Source organism: Nycticebus coucang, chromosome 1 (genome assembly GCF_027406575.1).
Source record: "Nycticebus coucang isolate mNycCou1 chromosome 1, mNycCou1.pri, whole genome shotgun sequence".
NCBI lineage: Eukaryota > Metazoa > Chordata > Mammalia > Primates > Lorisidae > Nycticebus > Nycticebus coucang.
Genome location: NC_069780.1, coordinates 47,122,520 through 47,142,106, shown reverse-complemented (window position 1 = coordinate 47,142,106; position 19,587 = coordinate 47,122,520). Strand labels below are relative to the sequence as shown.

Genomic DNA, 19,587 nt, shown 5'->3' with positions numbered 1-19,587 from the left:
ATCAGTAGGTGGAATAAAATCGAGCATGTGGTGTTTAGTGCAATGCCTGCCTCCATAATCCTGCCATCACTGTGACCAGCCTGGATAGGAGGTCTGTGTATTTGTGTATATTTCAACAAGCAGCAGTTGGGTGAGGGTAATGACCATTTCTTTAGTAGAGTGTGACTGTTTTCCATCCATCCTATCATCACTCACAAAAACAATATCACTTTACCCATCTGCTGGCCCATTTCTGCTGTGGAATGCTATCTGGCCCTTGTAGGTTACCTCTCAAATGCTAGTTATATGTGAGACATGCCTGCTGTGAAGTATTTAACTTACCTAGTTTTAGGGATTTTTCTTCAAGTCTTTTTATAGTTGCATTTTTACAAATACCAGTGTTGGTTTTTTTGTTAATGTTATAAAAAGATATATGAAGAACAAAACAGTTTTATACCAGATAACTGGTTTACTTTCAGTCTCTCGTGGTTGTCATGACCCTTGATGATTTCCATCTGAATTTAATGGTTTTTTATGTGGGTCCCTACAAAAGTTTTGAGACAGACTGTGTTATGGTCCATTATTTCACTTCCAAGAAACACATTCAACAGTGTCCTTTCTGATTCACCTATGCAAGTTTGAACTTGCCCAGCTTTATTGGTATTGCTGGGAGGGCTTCATTTGTTTCCATTCATACTGATTTTTACTTTTCTTGATTTTTGTGTATCTCAAAACTTTCATAATGACCCCCAGATATTTTATAATAAACAAAGAGAAACTAATGTGTCTATTATTTTGCATAAGAATAAATGATCCACTATCTATATTCAGAAATAGACAAGGCCCATAGTACTTTGGTTTTATAACTTTTGTATCTAAATGCAATATTGTGATAAAAATCTATTTTAAACCATGTGATGTTCTCTGATGTCAAGGCTCATAACATTGTGTGGGTTTTTAAAAGTAATTTAAAGACACTTCTTTTATGCACATTTCTTTCTTCTGGAATCTCATTCAAAATCATGGGGCTTGATTTTGAATGCAATGCAAAAAGCTTTTGAAAACATTTTTATTGAATTGAATAAGAAAAGTCTTTTATGGGTTTTGTTTTTTCTGTTATGCAGGGATGTTAGCACTGACCCACAATTCCAAAAGCAGGGTTCTATAATCTGAGGAATTCAGCAGAGCCTATTTGTTTACTATAAGAAGTCCACGGGGAGGTGAAATGCCAGCCATTGTGTCAAAAGTGAAGACATTCAAGGTTTGGGAGTTTTGTTCCTTTTGTGTTTTCACTTTAAATATTATGGTAGGAATATTCATTTTATTTTCTGGAATCTTTGGGCTAGAACAGACCATCAAAGTAATTTATTTCACACAAATGCTATTCTTCCACATCCTTTTAGAAAAACAAAACAAAACACTAAATCATCTTAGTTGCTTTGGTTTGCACTAATCTCACAAATTCCAATTAAGATTTATTGGACTTCATCTTATTTCCTGACACGTAATGAAATGCTGATTTAATATTTATAAAGTGATTTCTACATTGAGCAATTTAGATCTCATTATGAAGTTTAATATTTTAAGTACCTTCTCTTGAACTTTTAAAATAATTTCAAATTTACCAGAAATCTCTAAGAAGTGAACAAAAATATATTTTCCTCATCCATTTGAAAACCATTTACCACTGGGTTGACTTAGCATGCATGTCTTACAAACAAGGACATTGTCCAATTTTCCACTAGATGGCCATTAAAATAAGAAACATCGGTAAAGTAGCACCATCTAATCCTCAAACCCCATTTGGATTTTTCCAGTTATGCTGTCAAGATACTCCACAGAAGAAATGATCCAATACAGAATCATACATTCCATTTAGATTTCCATAATTTTCAGTCTCTTGCAATCTGGAGAAGTTCTTCAGTTTTGGCTTGAATTTCATGACCCACTACTTTAAAGATTATAGGCCTGATATTCTACAGAATGTTTCTTACTTTACTTTTGACTAATGATTCCTCATAGTTGAATTCTGGTGAGATCACAGATGTGAAGCTGTTTCTTTTAATACATATGGTCACAGTTTGGGTTTTTCTTATTACAGGTGACTTTAGCATTGCTCATTTGATGACGGTGGCATCTGCCAAGATACTCTAGTGAAAAGTTATTCTTTAGTATTTCCTTTACAATTCACTAAGTATTTGGGGGGCAGTATGAAATTATGTAAATATATCATTCTTCATCATATTTTCAGCCCCTAGTTTTAGCATCCATTGATATTTCTTATTTGAATTGTTAATATGCTGTTTGTGATATAGTGTCATTTATGCTCCACATTTATCCGTAGGCATTCCAATGTAAAGAAAAGCTTTACGTGATCCCCATTTATGTTTACTTGAAAATTCCTATTTTGAAGAATTATAATGCATTCTTATCATTACATATTAAATATTTTGATGTTCAAAGTGTCCCATATTTAATCAATTCTTTGAGTACTTCCTAATTTCTGTTACAAAAGAAATTCCAGGCTCATCAATTTCACATATGAACAAAAGGCAAGAATAAATATGGATTATTGCAATTTTTATAAAGCTAGCCTACATATGACAATGTAATGTCTCATTTCTGGTGGCACTTTCCCAGGCTTTTCATCTAGCTAATAGAGCACAAGCTACCTTTCCTCAGATCTTTGCACTGGTTTTTGCTGGAGGCAGAACAAAATATGATGAATCAAATCATGATTGTTTATTTTAATGCATGGGGTAAGTCTATGTATTTAATTAGAACTGTTTCTGAAAAGCATCTGCACATAGGAGGAAAGCCATTTGATGTAAGTCTATTATGTAAATGTCCAACAATAATTGCAAATTAAGAAAAACTTCATAAAAAAAAAGTGCTCATTTCAGCAGCACATATCCGAAAATTAGAACAATCCAGAAGAGTTAGCATGGCCCCTGTGCTAGGATGAAGCACAAATTCATGATGCAGTCCATATTTTAGGAAAAGAAAATGAAAGAAAGAATTTTTATTAAAAGCTTTAAAATAAATAAAACAAATGAGCTATAATTATTACTCACATGTTCACCACATAGTCTCTAGCCCCCTAACCCTTACCCTTCTTCAACTCAAAATTCAGAATGAAAACCTTAAGAAAAAGTGTGAGCAGCACTTCTGAACAGCATCAGAAACTTTCTCCCTGAACTGATTTCAGGGTGCCCTCTAGAGGCATCACTAAATTGATGCAGTATTTCCAACAGTAAATGAACTCAAGTGTAGATGCGGATTGGAAAACTGCCTCAGCTATCTATCGGTCTGCATCGGCCCTCCATTTGAAGACCCAGACTCAAAAAACACTGGTGAAGTGAAATCACGAATTATAATCATGTCTTGAAATGAAATTCCAAAGCAGATGTGAAAAAAACACATTAAATTCATGTTTCAAATAAGTATTATTTAATAATTAATTATATAGGAATCTAAAATATGTCCATTATAAAATTGTTATACAATTGCAAAGCATGCAGTGACTAAACAATTTAATACCTAAAACACAGCCATAAAACGCATATATTTCTCACCATCTTTGCTATAATTTAAGAGACTTTGTATACAATTATTTTATTAATAGTTGTTTCTTAAAGAAAAAAAATTTTCAAATATGTGCCCTGATGATCTTCAGCTTTAACAGTACTGGTTTGAATTAAGAGGATAATTGTAAGATAGTAATGCTTTTTGTGATGATAATTTTTACTTAAATACATAGTTAAAAGATAACAATGACATACTAGCAAAAATATTGTGATTATTGGAAATTGAATGTGGCATTATTCCTCTCCGAGCTTTTGTGAAGAAGCACTCTGAGAGTGTTAGGGAAGTAATAGTTGCCTTCAGTTAAGGTTTTAGCCTTATATTCCCAAGGAATCTGTTATTGTTGTTGTTTTGAGACAGAGTTTCATGTAATGAATAGTTTGTAATTAAAGGTACACTTAGCTACAATTTCCCAGTTGCCCTATGTATGGAGACTTCATGGGCAACTGTTGGGATACTCCACACAATGAAGAATAAATGTGAGTAAGCAGGCAATTATAATACAACAAAATGTAACAAGCTGCATAATGGAAGAAAACAAGTTGCTATGGAAACACATAGTAGGAGCATCTTCTTCCATCTGGAATTCAGTTTCCCTCCCACACAGACGGTGAGAATTGGAGGGTGGGTAGACTGTAGCCAGACAAAAAGGCCAAGACATTCATGTATCCAGGTATCTGCTGTCGAAACACATGTATTCACAGACTCGAGGTTCTGTTTCGACCTGTCACTCTGCTTTGTGAACAAGATTGCAGCACCCAGGCAGAACAGTCCTGATACTGAGGCCAAGCCTACATCAGTGGGATACTTGTAGGAGAATATGATGTTCACAAAACTTTGTTTGCTGCTAACCTTTCCGTGGGTCTTGCACCAACAGCTGCAGCTGCACTCTCTGTCTGCTCCAAGCTGGCTCCTCTGCTGCCACAGTCCTCCTGGGCACAGACACAGGAAGTCTGGCTCGGATGTGCAGCATCAGCACAGTGACCTGGGACATCCAAAAAGCAAAGAGGAAATAAACAGAAGTCCAGCCGAGAAAGCAGAATAAAGACGGGGACAGAGTCCATGCTTGCCAGAAACATGCGCCCATCCTTTGGGCTTTCATTTCATTTTTAAGCATTTGTTTAAGTTATTAAACCACACAACTTTGGGTTAAACTTGAGGAATATTCACTCTTGCACAAGGACAATGCTACTTTTAAAAATCTCTGAGCAACATTTTTCTTTTCGACTGCCTTTTAAGCCACAACTATTAATATTTCTAATTACCAAAATAATTAAGATACCTGAACTTAATTATCTAAAACACACATATATAGAATGATTTCCCCATGAAGTAATTTGTTTCTCCCCAAAGAGCCAGAAGCAAACTGAAAGTATGAATCATAAGAACAAAAAGTAAAACCTGAAAATCACTATTGGATTAGAATCTTTTCAGACAACACTTCTCATTCTGGGTCATCAGAATTCCTGGTCTTTGAACATTTGGAAACACTTCCATTAGAGAAGAACCTATTACCAATTTTTCTTTGTCTTATATTTAAAAATGATATTTATTTTTCAGAACCTTTTCTGAACAGAATGAGCTGTAACATAAGATCAAAGTGGAAGCTGTGACTTTGGTGGTGGGCTGGGAGGAAACGTGGACATTTGAGGAGAGTGAGTGTGTGGAGGAAGGAGGAATACTGGCATCTTGAATTCTTGCCCTGGCTTTACTGCCACCTGAGCCTCATTTCCCTGTCATCCTAAATGCAGGAGATGAATTAATCATCCTCGGGTTATTTCCAAGACTGTGGTTATCTGTTTTGTCTATTGAGTATAGTCTTTTTCATCAGGAATGTATACCACTTGCCAATACTAATGAGTCAACCATACCATGGAACCATAAAACCAAGCCCAGGGGTTTGAGGCTGCGTGTTCACCATGTGTCATTAAAGTCAACTGTATAATCAATGGTCAGAAAGTACCAATATCTAGGGGTTTTTAACATACAGTTTACAAAATGTTGAAAACATGACTTTCAGGTAAACACAAAATGAAGATATACCCAAGATTTAATTCAACACATTAATTAATAAAGTATCCAGAAAGAAAAGGAGGCTCATAGAAAGAGGATTTGAGGAGCTTAGTATTTACAGGCAATTCAGTAAAAGAATGTTAGAAGAAAATGGTTCGATTAGATACAAATCTTCTCTACAGAGCAGTAGACTATAACCTTTGAGGTGATCTTTTCTACCAGACAAGATTCTATGAGTTAACAGTGCATAGGCCATAATCAACTAGTGAAATTTAAACAAACAAACTTCAGACAAGCCATGCCCAAGCCTTGGACGTGTTCAAAGACATCCTGCATCCTTTAGGTAAGTTTTTGGAGATTTTTGTACTTGAGACCTTTGAACAGATAATATAAGTATGAGGATTCCAAAAATACCTGAAAGCCATTCTGTGTCTTTCTCTGGCCTTCCTGGTTGCTCACTGGTGTTATAAGACAGATTGTTACTTCGCAGTGTTAGTCTAAGGATAAACAGCTCACAATCTTGCATGACTTCTGGGAAACTTTTTTTTTTTTTTAATTTCTCTTGTTGAATTGGCTTAACCAACTATCCTATTGGTAAAATCTACTTCACTGCAATATTTCTATTTACTTTCTGTGTTGATTTATTCTTGTGAATGAAAGGTAGGAAGGAGGGATTACATGAAAGGAGGTTTTTATCTGTCAGTTTAAAGTAAGCTGTGAATAAGCCAAGGGCCTAAAAGGATTTAGCAAGTGTCATTAAACTCTGTCACCCTCCCCTTGAACTCTTAGCCTAACAATGTTGCCTCCTCTAATTCTCTGTTCACCTGCAATTTAGTAAGGAGGCCACCTCAAATAAAGATTTTAATAATTGTGTTTGATTAAAAGATCCATTTCTGAGTTTTTATGGTTCGTCCATGGAAGAAAGAAAGAGGGAGTGGAGGAAGAAAGAGAAAAGGGAGGAAAGGAGGGAGGGAAGAAAGAAGGAAGGGAGGAAGGAAGGAAGGAGAGAAAGAGAGAGAGAAATTTCTTAGACAAAAAAAAAAGGCTCCATGAAATTTGATTTTAAAGTCATCACTTGTGACAGTAACAAAAGCAAAAGTTTGGTCAGTGTGTTCCAGCCTTCTAGTGGTAAATGAACTTGACAAAAAACTATAGACTTTGTCTTCAGAAAGAAATAATACATGCATAATTTTTTATTTAGTTTTATTTGGGATGATTTACAGACTCCCTGAATCCTATCCAAGTCAAGAACTCACAACTTAAAAACTAAGGAGTTATCAAAAAACCAAACAGGCCAAGAGTGAATTCTTGATCTTTATCTCATTTCTCTCAAGCCTCTGCTAACATCTGACTTTACAAGCCACCTACATTTAAATTGGAGGCACCAGTAGGTTGTTTTCTCTACACCTGAAGGAGAAATGCCTGTCAAAATGGAAAATCTAAAACAGATTATTTGGAGTAATACAGCCGTCCATGGTTCTGCTGTACTGACAATTCCTAGCATCACTATAAGCAGAATGGTAGAGTGAAAAGCCGTGTGCTTCAGCATGAACACTTACCCTACCCATCATCAGTTATCATCAGTATCTTTAAAGAAGATACTTAACCCCACTGACTCTTAAGTTTCCTAGCTGAAAAATAAAGATGAGTAAAGGCTAGCTAGGACTGGTGCATAGACCACTAGAGTCATAATACTCAATGAGCTGAGTAGATTCAGGGACAGATGCCACGGTGGAGATAATATGTACCTGGTAGAACTAATGCAAGGATTATGCAGGATTTTTTCCGTTTGTGTTTAGTTCAGGAGGGCATTTTTCCTTTTCTATTCTGTTGCCAACCTCAAGTCTTAGTGTTATTTTAAAAGTATAAGTATGTTGGATGAAATTATTAAGTGATTTGAAGAAAAAAGCAGGGTTTATAAACTTTAATTAATTCTACTCAATTGTCATAATTTTGAACTTTTTAGGGGAAAAAAACCTTGATAAATACTTTCTTTTGTAAAATAAATCTAGAGCAAAGTGAAATTCATGAAGCATAATGAATTTCACTAGTTAAAACCAGGATGGTAAAAATATTTTCACATACTAAATTCTTACATTAATTAAAGGATAATCCAAAAGATTTGGTAAGGATGTTCCAAAACTCAAATAGATGACATGATTGTTCTTTATTTAAGGGATGACTAAACTTTTTGACTATCTTTGAACAAATGGAAATTTTTTGCTTTTTTAACTTTTTTTTTTTTAAGTAACATACTAAGTTCATGGCTCCCACTTTCCAACCTAGACTGTTTTGTGACTAGTAATAACAGTAGTAGCAATTACTGAGCACCTAATTACCTGGGACTGTGCTAGGCATTATGCTCATGATATCACCAATCCTGCATTGTTTTCTTTTTACGCACCAGACCAATAGGGCTCACAGAAGGTAAGAGACTGACACCAGGTTCCACTGTCACATTCACCTTTAGAAGCCTATTTACTTCTTGCTGCATCACAGCGTCTCTTGGCTTCATATGTAAGTCTGAGGCATACTCATTAGAGTGACAGTGGCAATGGAAAAATACTGGCAATGAGACAAGAAAGTGAGTGCAAATCCTACCTGCGGTGTAATCCTTGGGGCTCCCTCCTGTGTCCCTCCAATTCCCAGATGGGTTCCTGGGTGCTCAAGCCCTCTACCTGCCACAGTGCTCATCCCTGAGACCCACCCTCTCCATAGGTGTGGCCAGAGCTCACCACCTCCTGGCACCACCAAATGGGTCTCTTCTCTTTGCTGTCATTTTTCCTCTTCCCAGAGTGGCCAAAGGCAATGATGCTGAGGTCAGCACCCGGAGCCTCAGTCTCCGCAAAGTCCAGAGACCCACCATCCCCTGAAGGGCAACCCTGTGGCTATGGTCCTGATGGACATGTGCAGAGCTATGTCTGCAAAACGGAGTGAGGGCCTCAGCTCGGAGGCCAAAACTTCACACACCTGTCCAAGGGAAAAGGGAAGGGTAACTGTTGGCCTCTAAACACTATTAAGGCTGAAACACTTTAAGAATCTCTGCATGTGTTTATTTCTATAAAAAGTCATTACCTTCAAATAGTGGATACTCAATTAATTATGGTTGCATTTTTTTTCTTTTTTTTATTGTTAAATCATAGCTGTGTACATTAGTGCAATCAAGGGGCACAATGTGTGGGTTTCATATACAATCTGAAATATTCTCATCAAACTGTTCAACGTAGCCTTCATGGCATTTTCTTAGTTACTGTATGTAGGCATTTGTATTCTGCATTTAGTAAGTTTCACCTGTACCCATTCTAAGATGCACCATACGTGTGGCCCCACCCAGTACCCTCCCTCCACCAAAACCTTCTGCCTCCCTTCCCCTTCCTTGGCCCTTTCCCCATAGTCTTGTGCTATAGTTAGGTTATAGCCTTCATGCGAGAGCTATAATTTAGCTTCATAGCAGAGCTGAGTAGATAGGATACTTTTTCTTCCATTCCTGAGATACTTTGATAAGAAGAATATGTTCCAGCTCCATCCATGTAAACATGAAAGAGGTAAAGTCTCCATCTTTCTTTAAGGCTACATAATATTCCATGGTATACATGTACCACAATTTGCTAGTCCATTCGTGGGTCGATGGACACTTGGGCTTCTTCCATGGCTTAGCAATTATGAATTGGGCTGCAATAAACATTCTGGTACAGATGTCTTTGTTATATTGTGACTTTTTGTCTTCTGGGTATAAACCTGGTAAAGGAATTATGGGATAGAATGGCAGGTCTATTTTTAGGTCTCTAAGTATTCTCCAAACATCCTTCCAGAAGGAACGTATTAGTGTGCATTCCCACCAGCAGTGTAGAAGTGTGCCCTTTTCTCCACATCCACGCCAACCTCTCTGGTTTTGGGATTTTGTTATGTGGGCTACTCTTACTGGGGTTAGGTGGTATCTCAAAGTAGTTTTGATTTGCATTTCTCTGATGATTAAGGATGATGAGCTTTTTCTCATGTGTTTGTAGATTGTGCGTCTGTTTTCTTTAGAGAAGTTTCTCTTCAAGTCCCTTTCCCACCCTGAGATGGGATCACGTGTTCTTTCGTTGCTAATACATTTGAGTTCTCTATGGATTCTGGTTATTAGACCTTTATCAGAGGTATAACCTGCAAATATTTTCTCCCATTCTGAGGGCTGTCTGCTTGCTTTACTTACTATGTTCTTGGCTGTGCAGAAGCTTTTTAGTTTGATCAGGTCCCAGTAGTATTTTTGACACTGCTTCAATTGCCTGGGGAGTCCTCCTCATAAAATATTCACCCAGGCCGATTCCTTCAAGAGTTTTCCCTGCACTTTCTTCAAGTATTTTTATAGTTTCATGTCTTAAGTTTAAATCTTTTATCCAGTGAGAGTCTATCTTAGTTAATGGTGAAAGGTGTGGGTCCAGTTTCAATCTTCTACAGGTTGCCAGCCAGTTTACCCAGCACCATTTGTTAAATAGGGAATCTTTTCCCCACTGAATGTTTTTAATTGGCTTGTCAAAGATCAAATAACAGTAAGTAGCTGGATTCATCTCTTGATTCTCTATTCTGTTCCAGACATCTACTTCTTTGCTTTTGAAGGCAGTAACAGCTGAGCTCAAGTGTCCATTCTGAAGTTGCTGTTAGTGTTTCCTTGCCTAATGATTTGCATTTCATTTTTTATCAGTCCTGTGAGTTTGAGGTTATTTTGCATACATTTTAGAGAAGCATCTAACTTGATGGTTAGATTTGAATTAATGACTAGATGTTGTGAGTTAAATCTCAACATGGAGTCACATTCACTCCATAACAAGTACTTATTGAGGTCCTACTATGTGCTAGGACAATAACCCCCAATGTTTTTGACACCAGGGACCAGATTGATGAATGACAGTTTTTCATGGACTTGGGTGGAGAGGGGAATGGTTTTATGAAGATTCAAACACATTACATTTACTCTGCATTTTATTTCTATTATTATTACACTGTAATGTATAATGAAATAATTCTATAACTCACCATAATGCTGAATCAGAGGGAACCTAGAACTAGATCTTCGCAGGTGCAATTTACAGTTTGCACTGTAAATTCTCACTCCTGTGAGAATCTAAGGCCAATGCTGATCTGGGGAAGACAAAGCTCAGGGAGTGATGTGAGCAACGGGGAGTGGCTATAAATACAGATAAAGCTTCATTCCCTCACCTGCTGATTCCTAACAGGCCCAGAGCAGGATACTGCTCCGCGGCTCAGGGATTGGGGACTGCAGTGCTAGGAGACAGCAGAGGATCAAAATAGACCAAGGTCCTTCCACCACAAGACATATGCAGGACATACATGGGAGTGAAGGAGAACAAAAATATGTAAACCAGAAATCAAAATGATACAAAGTTCAAAGGAGAAAACAAAACATAATTAAGGGACAATAATGATGGCGCTGAGAGAGCCAGTTCAGTTAGGACAGCCAGCAGAGGCTTTCTTAGTAAGGTGACATGAGAGCTAGGGCCTGAACGAAGGGAGGGAGGAAGTCACGCAAAGGCAAGAACAAATGCCAAAGCCTAGAGTGGGAACTGCCCTTGGCTCGTTTGATCAAGTGTGAAGGGCAAACATGTCTGGAAGGAAAAAAACCAGGAGGAAGTGAGCACAAAATGAGAATCAGAAAGAAAGCAAGCAGCCCACAGTATCTGGGGGCTTGGAGATCAGAGTGGATCATCTCAAAAGGATCCTGTCTGAGGTCTGAAACGCCTCAGCAACACATTCATCACAGAGGGATGTAATGTCAGAAGTACTGTGCCCTCTTGGAAGACCAGTCAGGCTCAGAATAGATCAGAAAGCTACCTCAGGAGCTGAACATTTCATTTAGTCCATTTCATTGTTCTTTGGGAATCTAATTCATCTGAAAGATTTAGGGCAGTTATTAAAGAAATGTTGTGACTCTCAGGGCTATAAGAAACCTTGAAGATACGTCCAAACTCAATCTCTGCGTGTACAAATTTAGAGGCTATGAAGGATTTACTGCACACTCAGCAGCTTGTCTCTTAAAATGGATCATATGTGGGACATTTCACAGCCTAAAAAACAAAGATAAATAATGAAGGTCAAGGTGCATGTTTAGGGATTTTTTTTTATTTTAGATAACAGAAACCAAGCAAAGCTAGCTTTAAAGAAAAAGTTAGAGGTATTCATTATAAAGACATGGAGTGGTTTATAGAATCCAAGTATAGGGAGGCAGCTAGACCTCAGAAAATGCTTCTTCTGAACTAGAAAATTGTCAATATTCTCTCCATCTCTCTGTTCTGCACTTCTCTACCCATCTGCTTCATTGTCAGCTCATTCTGCACGCAGAAGAGAATCTCACTGGCGAAGATGAATCGGTGGTTTATTCTTGTTCAAATCAGTTATAACCAAGGAAGCAAGGTCAAAGTCATTTCAGCAAGCATGACCATCAGAGCCTACCACCGGGAGCCACTCTCAAAGAAGGTGGAAGATCAGGCAGATTCATGATCAGGCTATTCATCTACATATATAATTTTTCTGGAGACAGCTTTGAGGAGTTCTCCTGTAAGAATTCCTTCCCTAGTCCAAAGGGTTGTTTTAGGGGATGAGATAAGATAGAGGTAGACAAAAAAAGGATTCAAAAAAATTATACAATTAATGCATTTTTCTGGTGAGTTACGTTTTTAATGAGAACATTTCTCCATCATGCCAACATGATATAAAGGGAAAGAAAAATCTGATTTGGGAGAAGGTCTGTTTTAAATCTCAGTGCTATCAGTGAATGTGACTGTGAGCAGATCGCTCTGGTTCTTAGCTAATGGAAGCCATTGGACTAGACTCACCTTAAGTAGCTTCCAGATATTTTTTGACTATAATATAATATACATTTGGCAGCAAGTAATTGTGTAGGGATTTGTACTCAGGTTAATTGATGATACACAACAAAAATGGTTAAGACAGGCTCTAGCATTCTATAGATCTAAGTTTGATCTTGGCCTGCCAGTGTTTCACAGTTTGACTTCATCTAAGTTAGTAAGTTAGTTAACTCCCCACTCAACTTTGTTTATCTGTAAAATGCAGAGGACAGTGACTGCTTTGATGGGTTGTTATGCCCATTGAATAAGAAACTATACTGGGTGCCTATAGTCCCAGCTAATTGGGAGGCTGAGGCAAGGGGATCTCTTGAGCCCAAGAGCTGGAGGTTGCTGTGAGCTATGACACCACAGCACTTACCAAGGTGGCAAAATGAGACTCTGTCTCAAAAAAATTAAAAAAAGAAAGAAAGAAATTGTACCAAAGTACCTGGCTCACTGTGGGTGTTCAATGCTTGTCATTGTTGTCATACTGTGACAATCTCTGAACTTATCTGTGTCTTTCATTACCACTTTGTATGAGTGTGCAAGTAAGGAAAAATTGAACTCTAAAATACTCTTTGAAGTGATCTTATAGCATGGACTAATGAAAACAAAATGGGGTTAGAGTTTGGGAGACTCCAAGGTATCATACACAAATAACACCTCTGTGTCATTCATAGGCTCACTGTATCCTGGAATAATTTTTAATTACCTTTGTGAAATGTGACTTTCCCATTTCCTCCTGGACAGATGTGAAAGCATGGAGCTGGACAAGAAAATCCGGGATCTGATTGAGGGAAGTACTTCTCTTGACTCAAAAAGGGTCACCCCAGAGGCTGTTCCACGTCACCAAAATTCATGTTCTCCAAAGGTAAGAAAACACCTTTCAGGTCTTTCACCTCCACCTCAGTGTGCCTTTGGACAGTTGATTCACCAAGAAGAATTTATGGGGACTGTCCCCAAATCATTTACAGTTAGTCATGTACTTCCTTGTCGCCTGAGAGGATAAAGTGAAGCAGTATAGAATTTCTCATACACAGTCACTTCCTGTTGCTGAAGAAATGCTTCAGCTGAAGGCACTTTCCAGTTTAAAGTGTTCAGGCGGCTATGACTACAAGAAAGTGAGGAAAGGATCATGCTATTAGAAAGAATATTTAATACAGAGACAACTCTTTGGGGGAGAGGAAGTAACCCAGTTAAGTAAACCCATTTAAACTGGGTTACTAAAGTCAGCACACTGATGTCCTTGGATTTGTGTAGTTGTTGTTTTTGTTTGAAGAAAAACGCAAGGTTATACTGATTGAAGGAACTGTTTGAATTTCCTCTTGTTTTAAGATATTTGTCTTCATGTAAGCAAATAAAATTCAAGGGTAAGTTCAAGCTAGGAATTTTGTGAACAACTTTCTACAAATGCATCATACATAACAACAGGAACTCAAACTCAGGAGTTCTCCAAATTAGAAACCATCTTTAATGATGATGACAAGAAACTTACCAGTAGATTGGAAGCACAGCTGACATAAAAGGATTAAATAATTTATATTTTTGTTTAAAAATAACTTCAGTTCTTCTTTCCAAAGTAATTCATGCTCATTGTAGACAATGTATGCTGGATAAATAGAGAAAACTACAAAAATCATGCAGAGACAGATTTACTATGGAAATAATGGAGCTTGGGCTCCCTTAAACAAGTACTTGCATTTTATAACTAATGTGTATCCAAAAAGGTCTATTTTTTTCTTTTAGAGGAGGTCCCAGAAGCACATGGGTCTCAGGCCTTACTAAACATAGATCGGCTTATAGGAAGCAGCCGCAGAAGCACCACTTGTAAAGAGCATCTTTTAGCATTTGGGAAGTCCCTGTGTCTTGTCACACACACACACACAATCTGTTTTGCTACCTTTTCACTTAGTATGTTATGTACCCTCCATGCCTCTTTCTTTCATTCATGTAGTAAATGGTACACATTCTTAAGGTAGGCATTTTTTCCTGTTTAAAGACTCACTTCTTCCTGAGAAGGCTGCCTTTATTTTTGAAGTTGTAAGTGAACCTTTGCTACTGGTTAGGGGGTCCGAAAAGGCTTCCTGCTCCTCTCACATTGTCCTACGCTCACCCCAACTCCCAGCCTTCATGTATCTACCTCTATCTCCCAACTAGAACTCTGTTCTTTGGTGGAAATGTGTGCATTTCCCAGTGATTTCATTGTCTGAGCCCAGGAAGAAATTTCTCCCACTCAGTCCCATCCTCACATTCTCTGGTTATGGTCCTCTAAGATCCGTTTTCTCCGGACTGACTGCCCTCCCCATTCTGTTCATGCTGCCTTCTGCATCCTTCCCAAGTGATAAAAACTTTTTTCTCTGTGCTTATGACCGTACTCTTGATAACAAACTGTGTCTCCTGTTGGTGCTTAACTGAAATTTGTGTCTGCCTCTAAAATGCTGCTCATTGGCTCATTGATAGGATTCACTCATTCTGTACTCCACATGCCCAGGCAAAGGACAGTGGATTCTTAGCTGACATTTTCTATCCTCCTTGTGAAGTGTGAGGCAAAGACATCTATTGAGATTGAGAGAGCAAGAGGTAAGGTCCAAGGTTTAAGGGCATTGGGGAAGATATGGAAGGGCCATCAGGGGACAGGGAGATAGAAAAGATGATTAAGACTGAAGTGAGTTACTGGGTGGCAGTGAGGACCGAGATGAGTTTGAAAACCACCTCAGTACACCAGGCGAATCACTGAGTGCTGGGCTTCCTATATCCTCAGCATCTTCATGACCTTGCACCAGCTGAGAGTGGGCCCATTTATCCTCCACTTTAGACATATGTGAGACCCCATACTATTTTATGGGTAGTATTCTAACTCCTACATAGAGTTAGTTTTGTTTGTTTGTTTTTGAGACAGAGTCTTACTCCATCACCATGGGTAGAGTGCCCTAGAACCATCACAGCTCACAGCAAGCTCAAACTCTTGGGCTCAAGTGATTGATCCTCTTGCCTCAGCTTCCTGAGTAGCTGGGACTACAGGCAGCTGCCACAACACCCAGCTAGTTTTTGTATTTTTAGTAGAGATAGGATCTTACTCTTATTCAGGCTGATCTCGAATCCTTGAGCTCAAGCAATCCACCCATCTTGGTCTCCCAGAGTGCTGGGATTACAGGCGTGAGCCTCCATGCCAGCCTCCAGGGCCAGCTTATTGATCACAGCATCTAGGCCCTTCCTGCTTCTATCACACCACTAATAGCCTCCACCTAGATTCATCCAAAGGTCACTGCATCTTTATATTCCATTTATCTTCTCATGTGTATTTGACTCTATTCACTAATTCAGCATTCCTAAAATGTCTTAGTTCATTGACATCTTTTGTCTCCAGCCTCTCCTCCTCACTCCCCTTCACTGGCTTCCCTCCCACCACCTGTTCCTGTCACAGCAGTGCGCTTCAGGGATCTGTCCATTAGTTCTTGGCTCATTAACCTACAAAATTTAAGACAATAACTCCAGACACACGTACTTACTAAACATGGAGTTCTTTTCTACATGCTGTTTAATTTCACTCAGTATTCCCAAAAGTTAACTCACATCCTATATCTACATGTCCCACCCCCATGAACCCCTACACACACATTTTCTATTCCAGTTAAAGGATCACTATTCACCCTGTCTTCCAAATTTGAGTGTAACCCTGTCTTCCAGAGCCACCAGGCTGCATGACTCCAGGTGGCACAATTCATAGAATAGTGCCATCTTCCTTTAGCCCTGGATCCTTCCCTAAAGGTGTTACCTATTCTTCCTTTATAATATGTTTGGACTTTGTCCCTTTTCCTTTGTCAACATAGCTCTTGCTAAAGGACAAGTGCTTAAAACTTCCAGGTAGGTTTTTGCCTATATCATAGACTCCAAATGACTTTGGATGATGTATAAATTCCTTCATGATATAGGCTCTGCCCACATTTAGAACAAACATTAGAAGGATCTAATATTTGCTGAGCATCTATCATGACAGGTTCTGGTGTAACTATTTTATACTTTTCTTGATATCTACAGCAACACTTAAGCACAGCTATCTTTGTCCTCATTTTCCAGATGAGGAAATTAAGGGTTGTAGATTTTAAAACATTCCTAAATTCACAAAGTTATACAATATAATTTCAGGGTAAAAAGCCAAGCTTGTGCGTATTTTTTTACAGTGTTATGTTGTAGTCTCCAGGCTCTGCCATTTCTCAGAATGCACCCTGTGTTCTAGCCACTCACCATCCTTTCCCAGCCCTTGAAGTTTTAAGTGCCGTGCCTGTCATGTGCTGTTTGCCCTTGCTCCCTTGCCCTCTGGATGAACTGTCTAGTATGCCAATCCAAACCCTCTGTAATGCCTCTTCTGCCCTCCCTCATCCCGCACAGCATCACTGGAGCCCCTCCCTGCTTTGTCCCAGACCTCTACCTTCTTTATGTGTCATTCAAAGGCTTTGTCACTTTAGCTTCACAGTCATTTATGTATCCATGTGTTTTCCTCTCCTAGTCATAAACTTCTTTAGGATGGGGTACAATGTGTCACATGAGAGTATAACGTATCACAACATAGATTTTTCTAAAAAGTGCAGATAGTAAACAATTGGTTTGATTTCATGAGCCACAGTAAAGCTGGATTTACTATCATTTTATGCCTAGAATTCATCTAGAAATAGTTCTCACGGTGTGCAGGGGAGTGTCGAATGTACACTCACAAAGAAAGTCTCTCTGTTCTTGTGTGGAAGCCGCCACCTGGCCTTGCCCATCCTGCTTTCCTGGCGTTACTGTTGGTTTTCAGGTAGTTTCCCATTTGTCCCTGCTGTGTCTAAATGTCTGCCCTGCCACTCTTCCCAGCGCTGTTGGGTGCCGCTCTCTGTGCCAAGTGTGCTCACTGCAGGGTATATCCCCCTGAGTCCCAGATGCAGCAGAACAGTACTGCTCCCACCACTGAAGTGGAGACACTTGTTCTTTTCCCTACCACACCCCCACCCCACCGTCTTGCACTTCCATTGTTTGCCAGAATGTCCAAGTCCTTTCCGTTTTCCACTGTTTGGATTTTCCTGCTGCCTGTTGAGTGCTCTGGGCCAGCACTTTGCAAAGCATTTTTATACCTTAGCCCACATAATTTTTACCTTTCTACAGATAGGGAAATTGAGGTTCAATGAGGCTAAATAATTCTCTCCTAGTCTTACAACTAATAGTATTTAGATTCTGGACCTAAATTCAAATCTTTCTAACTAGAACCATGGCCATATACTTCTCGCTTTTAACTTCCCCTCCCTCACATATAAGTTATTTGGGAACTGGGCCAGAGTGCCAATTGTTATTCAGGAACAGTACTGTCACCACTATAATCCCACCTCTCTGGGCTTTCAGGTGTTTTAGCACCACACTTGGATCAAGCCACCGTGACTTCCCTCTCTCCCCAAAGACAGAACAGCCCCTGAGAGTCTCCATTCTTCATCTCTATAGACCTCTAACATATCCTTCTCAATTGTCCTCCGAAGGTATCTTTTAATATTTGACTCCTTGAGAAAACACAGGTTAGTTTCCTGCTGGAATCTCTGCTGAATTACTATTTACACAATAGCACTCTGCAGAAAGAAATCTTGTATTTGGAACAAAACAAAACTGTTTACATTGTTGCTGAGATATTAATAGAACTAAAAAATATATATATAAAAAACTTCCATTCGGTTAAGACAAGGGTGAGCCAAGAACAAAGGAACTGTGGAGGGCTTTTTATACTTAAGGATGAGCTAGACTCCCTTTCCATAAGCAGGAAATTTATTTTTTTATGACTTTACGAGATGGGAAGGGTGTGACTGAATGAAATATGATTTAATGAAAAAGCCTGAGATATATGTCAAGTTCCCTTTTTGCTCAACTTCTATTGCCAAGAATAGGGAAAGAGGGAGAATTACTATAAGCAAAATGAGCCGACTGACTCATTGTTTTGAGGAAACAGGAAAACATTATTGATGAACATGAGGAACTCCACCAGCATAAAAGTACACATTAACTCTCTGTGAGAGTTGAAGAAAGTTAGCAAAAGAAGGTCATTTGGTCTTCTACACAAAGGAAAAACAATTATCTAAGTGAGAATAATAATAAGATTCCAAAAGAGTATTAAATCATGGTTATACATGACCAATATATAGTTCTAATACTATGAGAAAACTAATATTGAAATATTAAAATATAAACCTATAATTACATGTCTTCAAATACAAAAGGAAGGGATGAAAGTCTTGAAATGTATTTCTTGGATAAGCAAACTCATTTCCAGTAATGTTCGGAAACAAGCACAGAAGCTAGGAGTGGGGAAAGAAGCTTCTGGCAACCTGGGGGAGGTCATTTACTTGAGCTGTGTATATTTCTTTTGTCTGCCAAATTTGACTAAGATTTTAGTCTTCTGATTCTAAAAATATTATAAAGGCTCAAGATTAAAGAGATTTGTAGGTAAACTGGCCATGTTGTGTTTCCCAAAATGTCACCATAGAGTTAGTTTGATCCCATGTAGAATTTATAGCATATTTTTCCTTCCATTCATTTCAAGGATTTTAAAAAACTTCCATTGTAGTGAGTGTCAGGTACACATCCAGGCAAGGAGATCTTGCAGTGTATGCTCAGCTGGAACCCTGTTTTATAGTGAACTATGCCACTGGGCATTATGGGAAAACAGACGTGGCTCTGTAAGCTAAAATTGGGCCCCAAGACAAAAGAATTAAAACTCTTTAAAAAAAGAGACAGAAGCTCTCCCCAACTTTTGAGAGGGGTCTACTTTTTGGAGAGAAGGTTCTATTCAAGATAGGAGAAGTGAAGCAATTGGAATATAAACTGAGGTTCCCTCTCTGGATAACGAGGAAGCACTTTTTTTTTTTATTATTATTTTTTTTGTAGAGACAGAGTCTGACTTTATGGCCCTCGGTAGAGTGCCATGGCATTACACAGCTCATAGCAACCTCCAACTCCTGGGCTTAAGTGATTCTCTTGCCTCAGCCTCCTGAGCAGCTGGGACTACAGGCGCCCGCCACAACGCCCGGCTATTTTTTGGTTGCAGTTTGGCCGGGGCTGGGTTTGAACCCACCACCCTCGGTATATGAGGCCGGCGCCTTACCGACTAAGCCACAGGTGCCGCCCTCGAGGAAGCACTTTTGAGTAGAAT

General features: G+C 38.8%; 1 protein-coding gene and 1 non-coding gene across 2 annotated transcripts in view; both read left to right on the top strand.

Annotated features, from left to right (window-relative positions):
• The first annotated feature begins 2,869 nt into the window (after window positions 1-2,869).
• LOC128592674 (U6 spliceosomal RNA) lies at window positions 2,870-2,975 on the top strand. Its single transcript, XR_008381967.1, has one exon. It is a non-coding gene; the product is annotated as a U6 spliceosomal RNA (small nuclear RNA).
• A 10,198-nt stretch (window positions 2,976-13,173) lies between these two features.
• Window positions 13,174-19,587, top strand: part of TNIP3 (TNFAIP3 interacting protein 3) — a 49,219-nt gene continuing 42,805 nt past the window's right edge. The window contains exon 1 of the mRNA XM_053573586.1: window positions 13,174-13,293. Within this exon, the coding sequence (XP_053429561.1) occupies window positions 13,183-13,293 (111 nt within the window). The 5' untranslated portion in view covers window positions 13,174-13,182. The remainder of the gene's footprint in view (window positions 13,294-19,587) is intronic.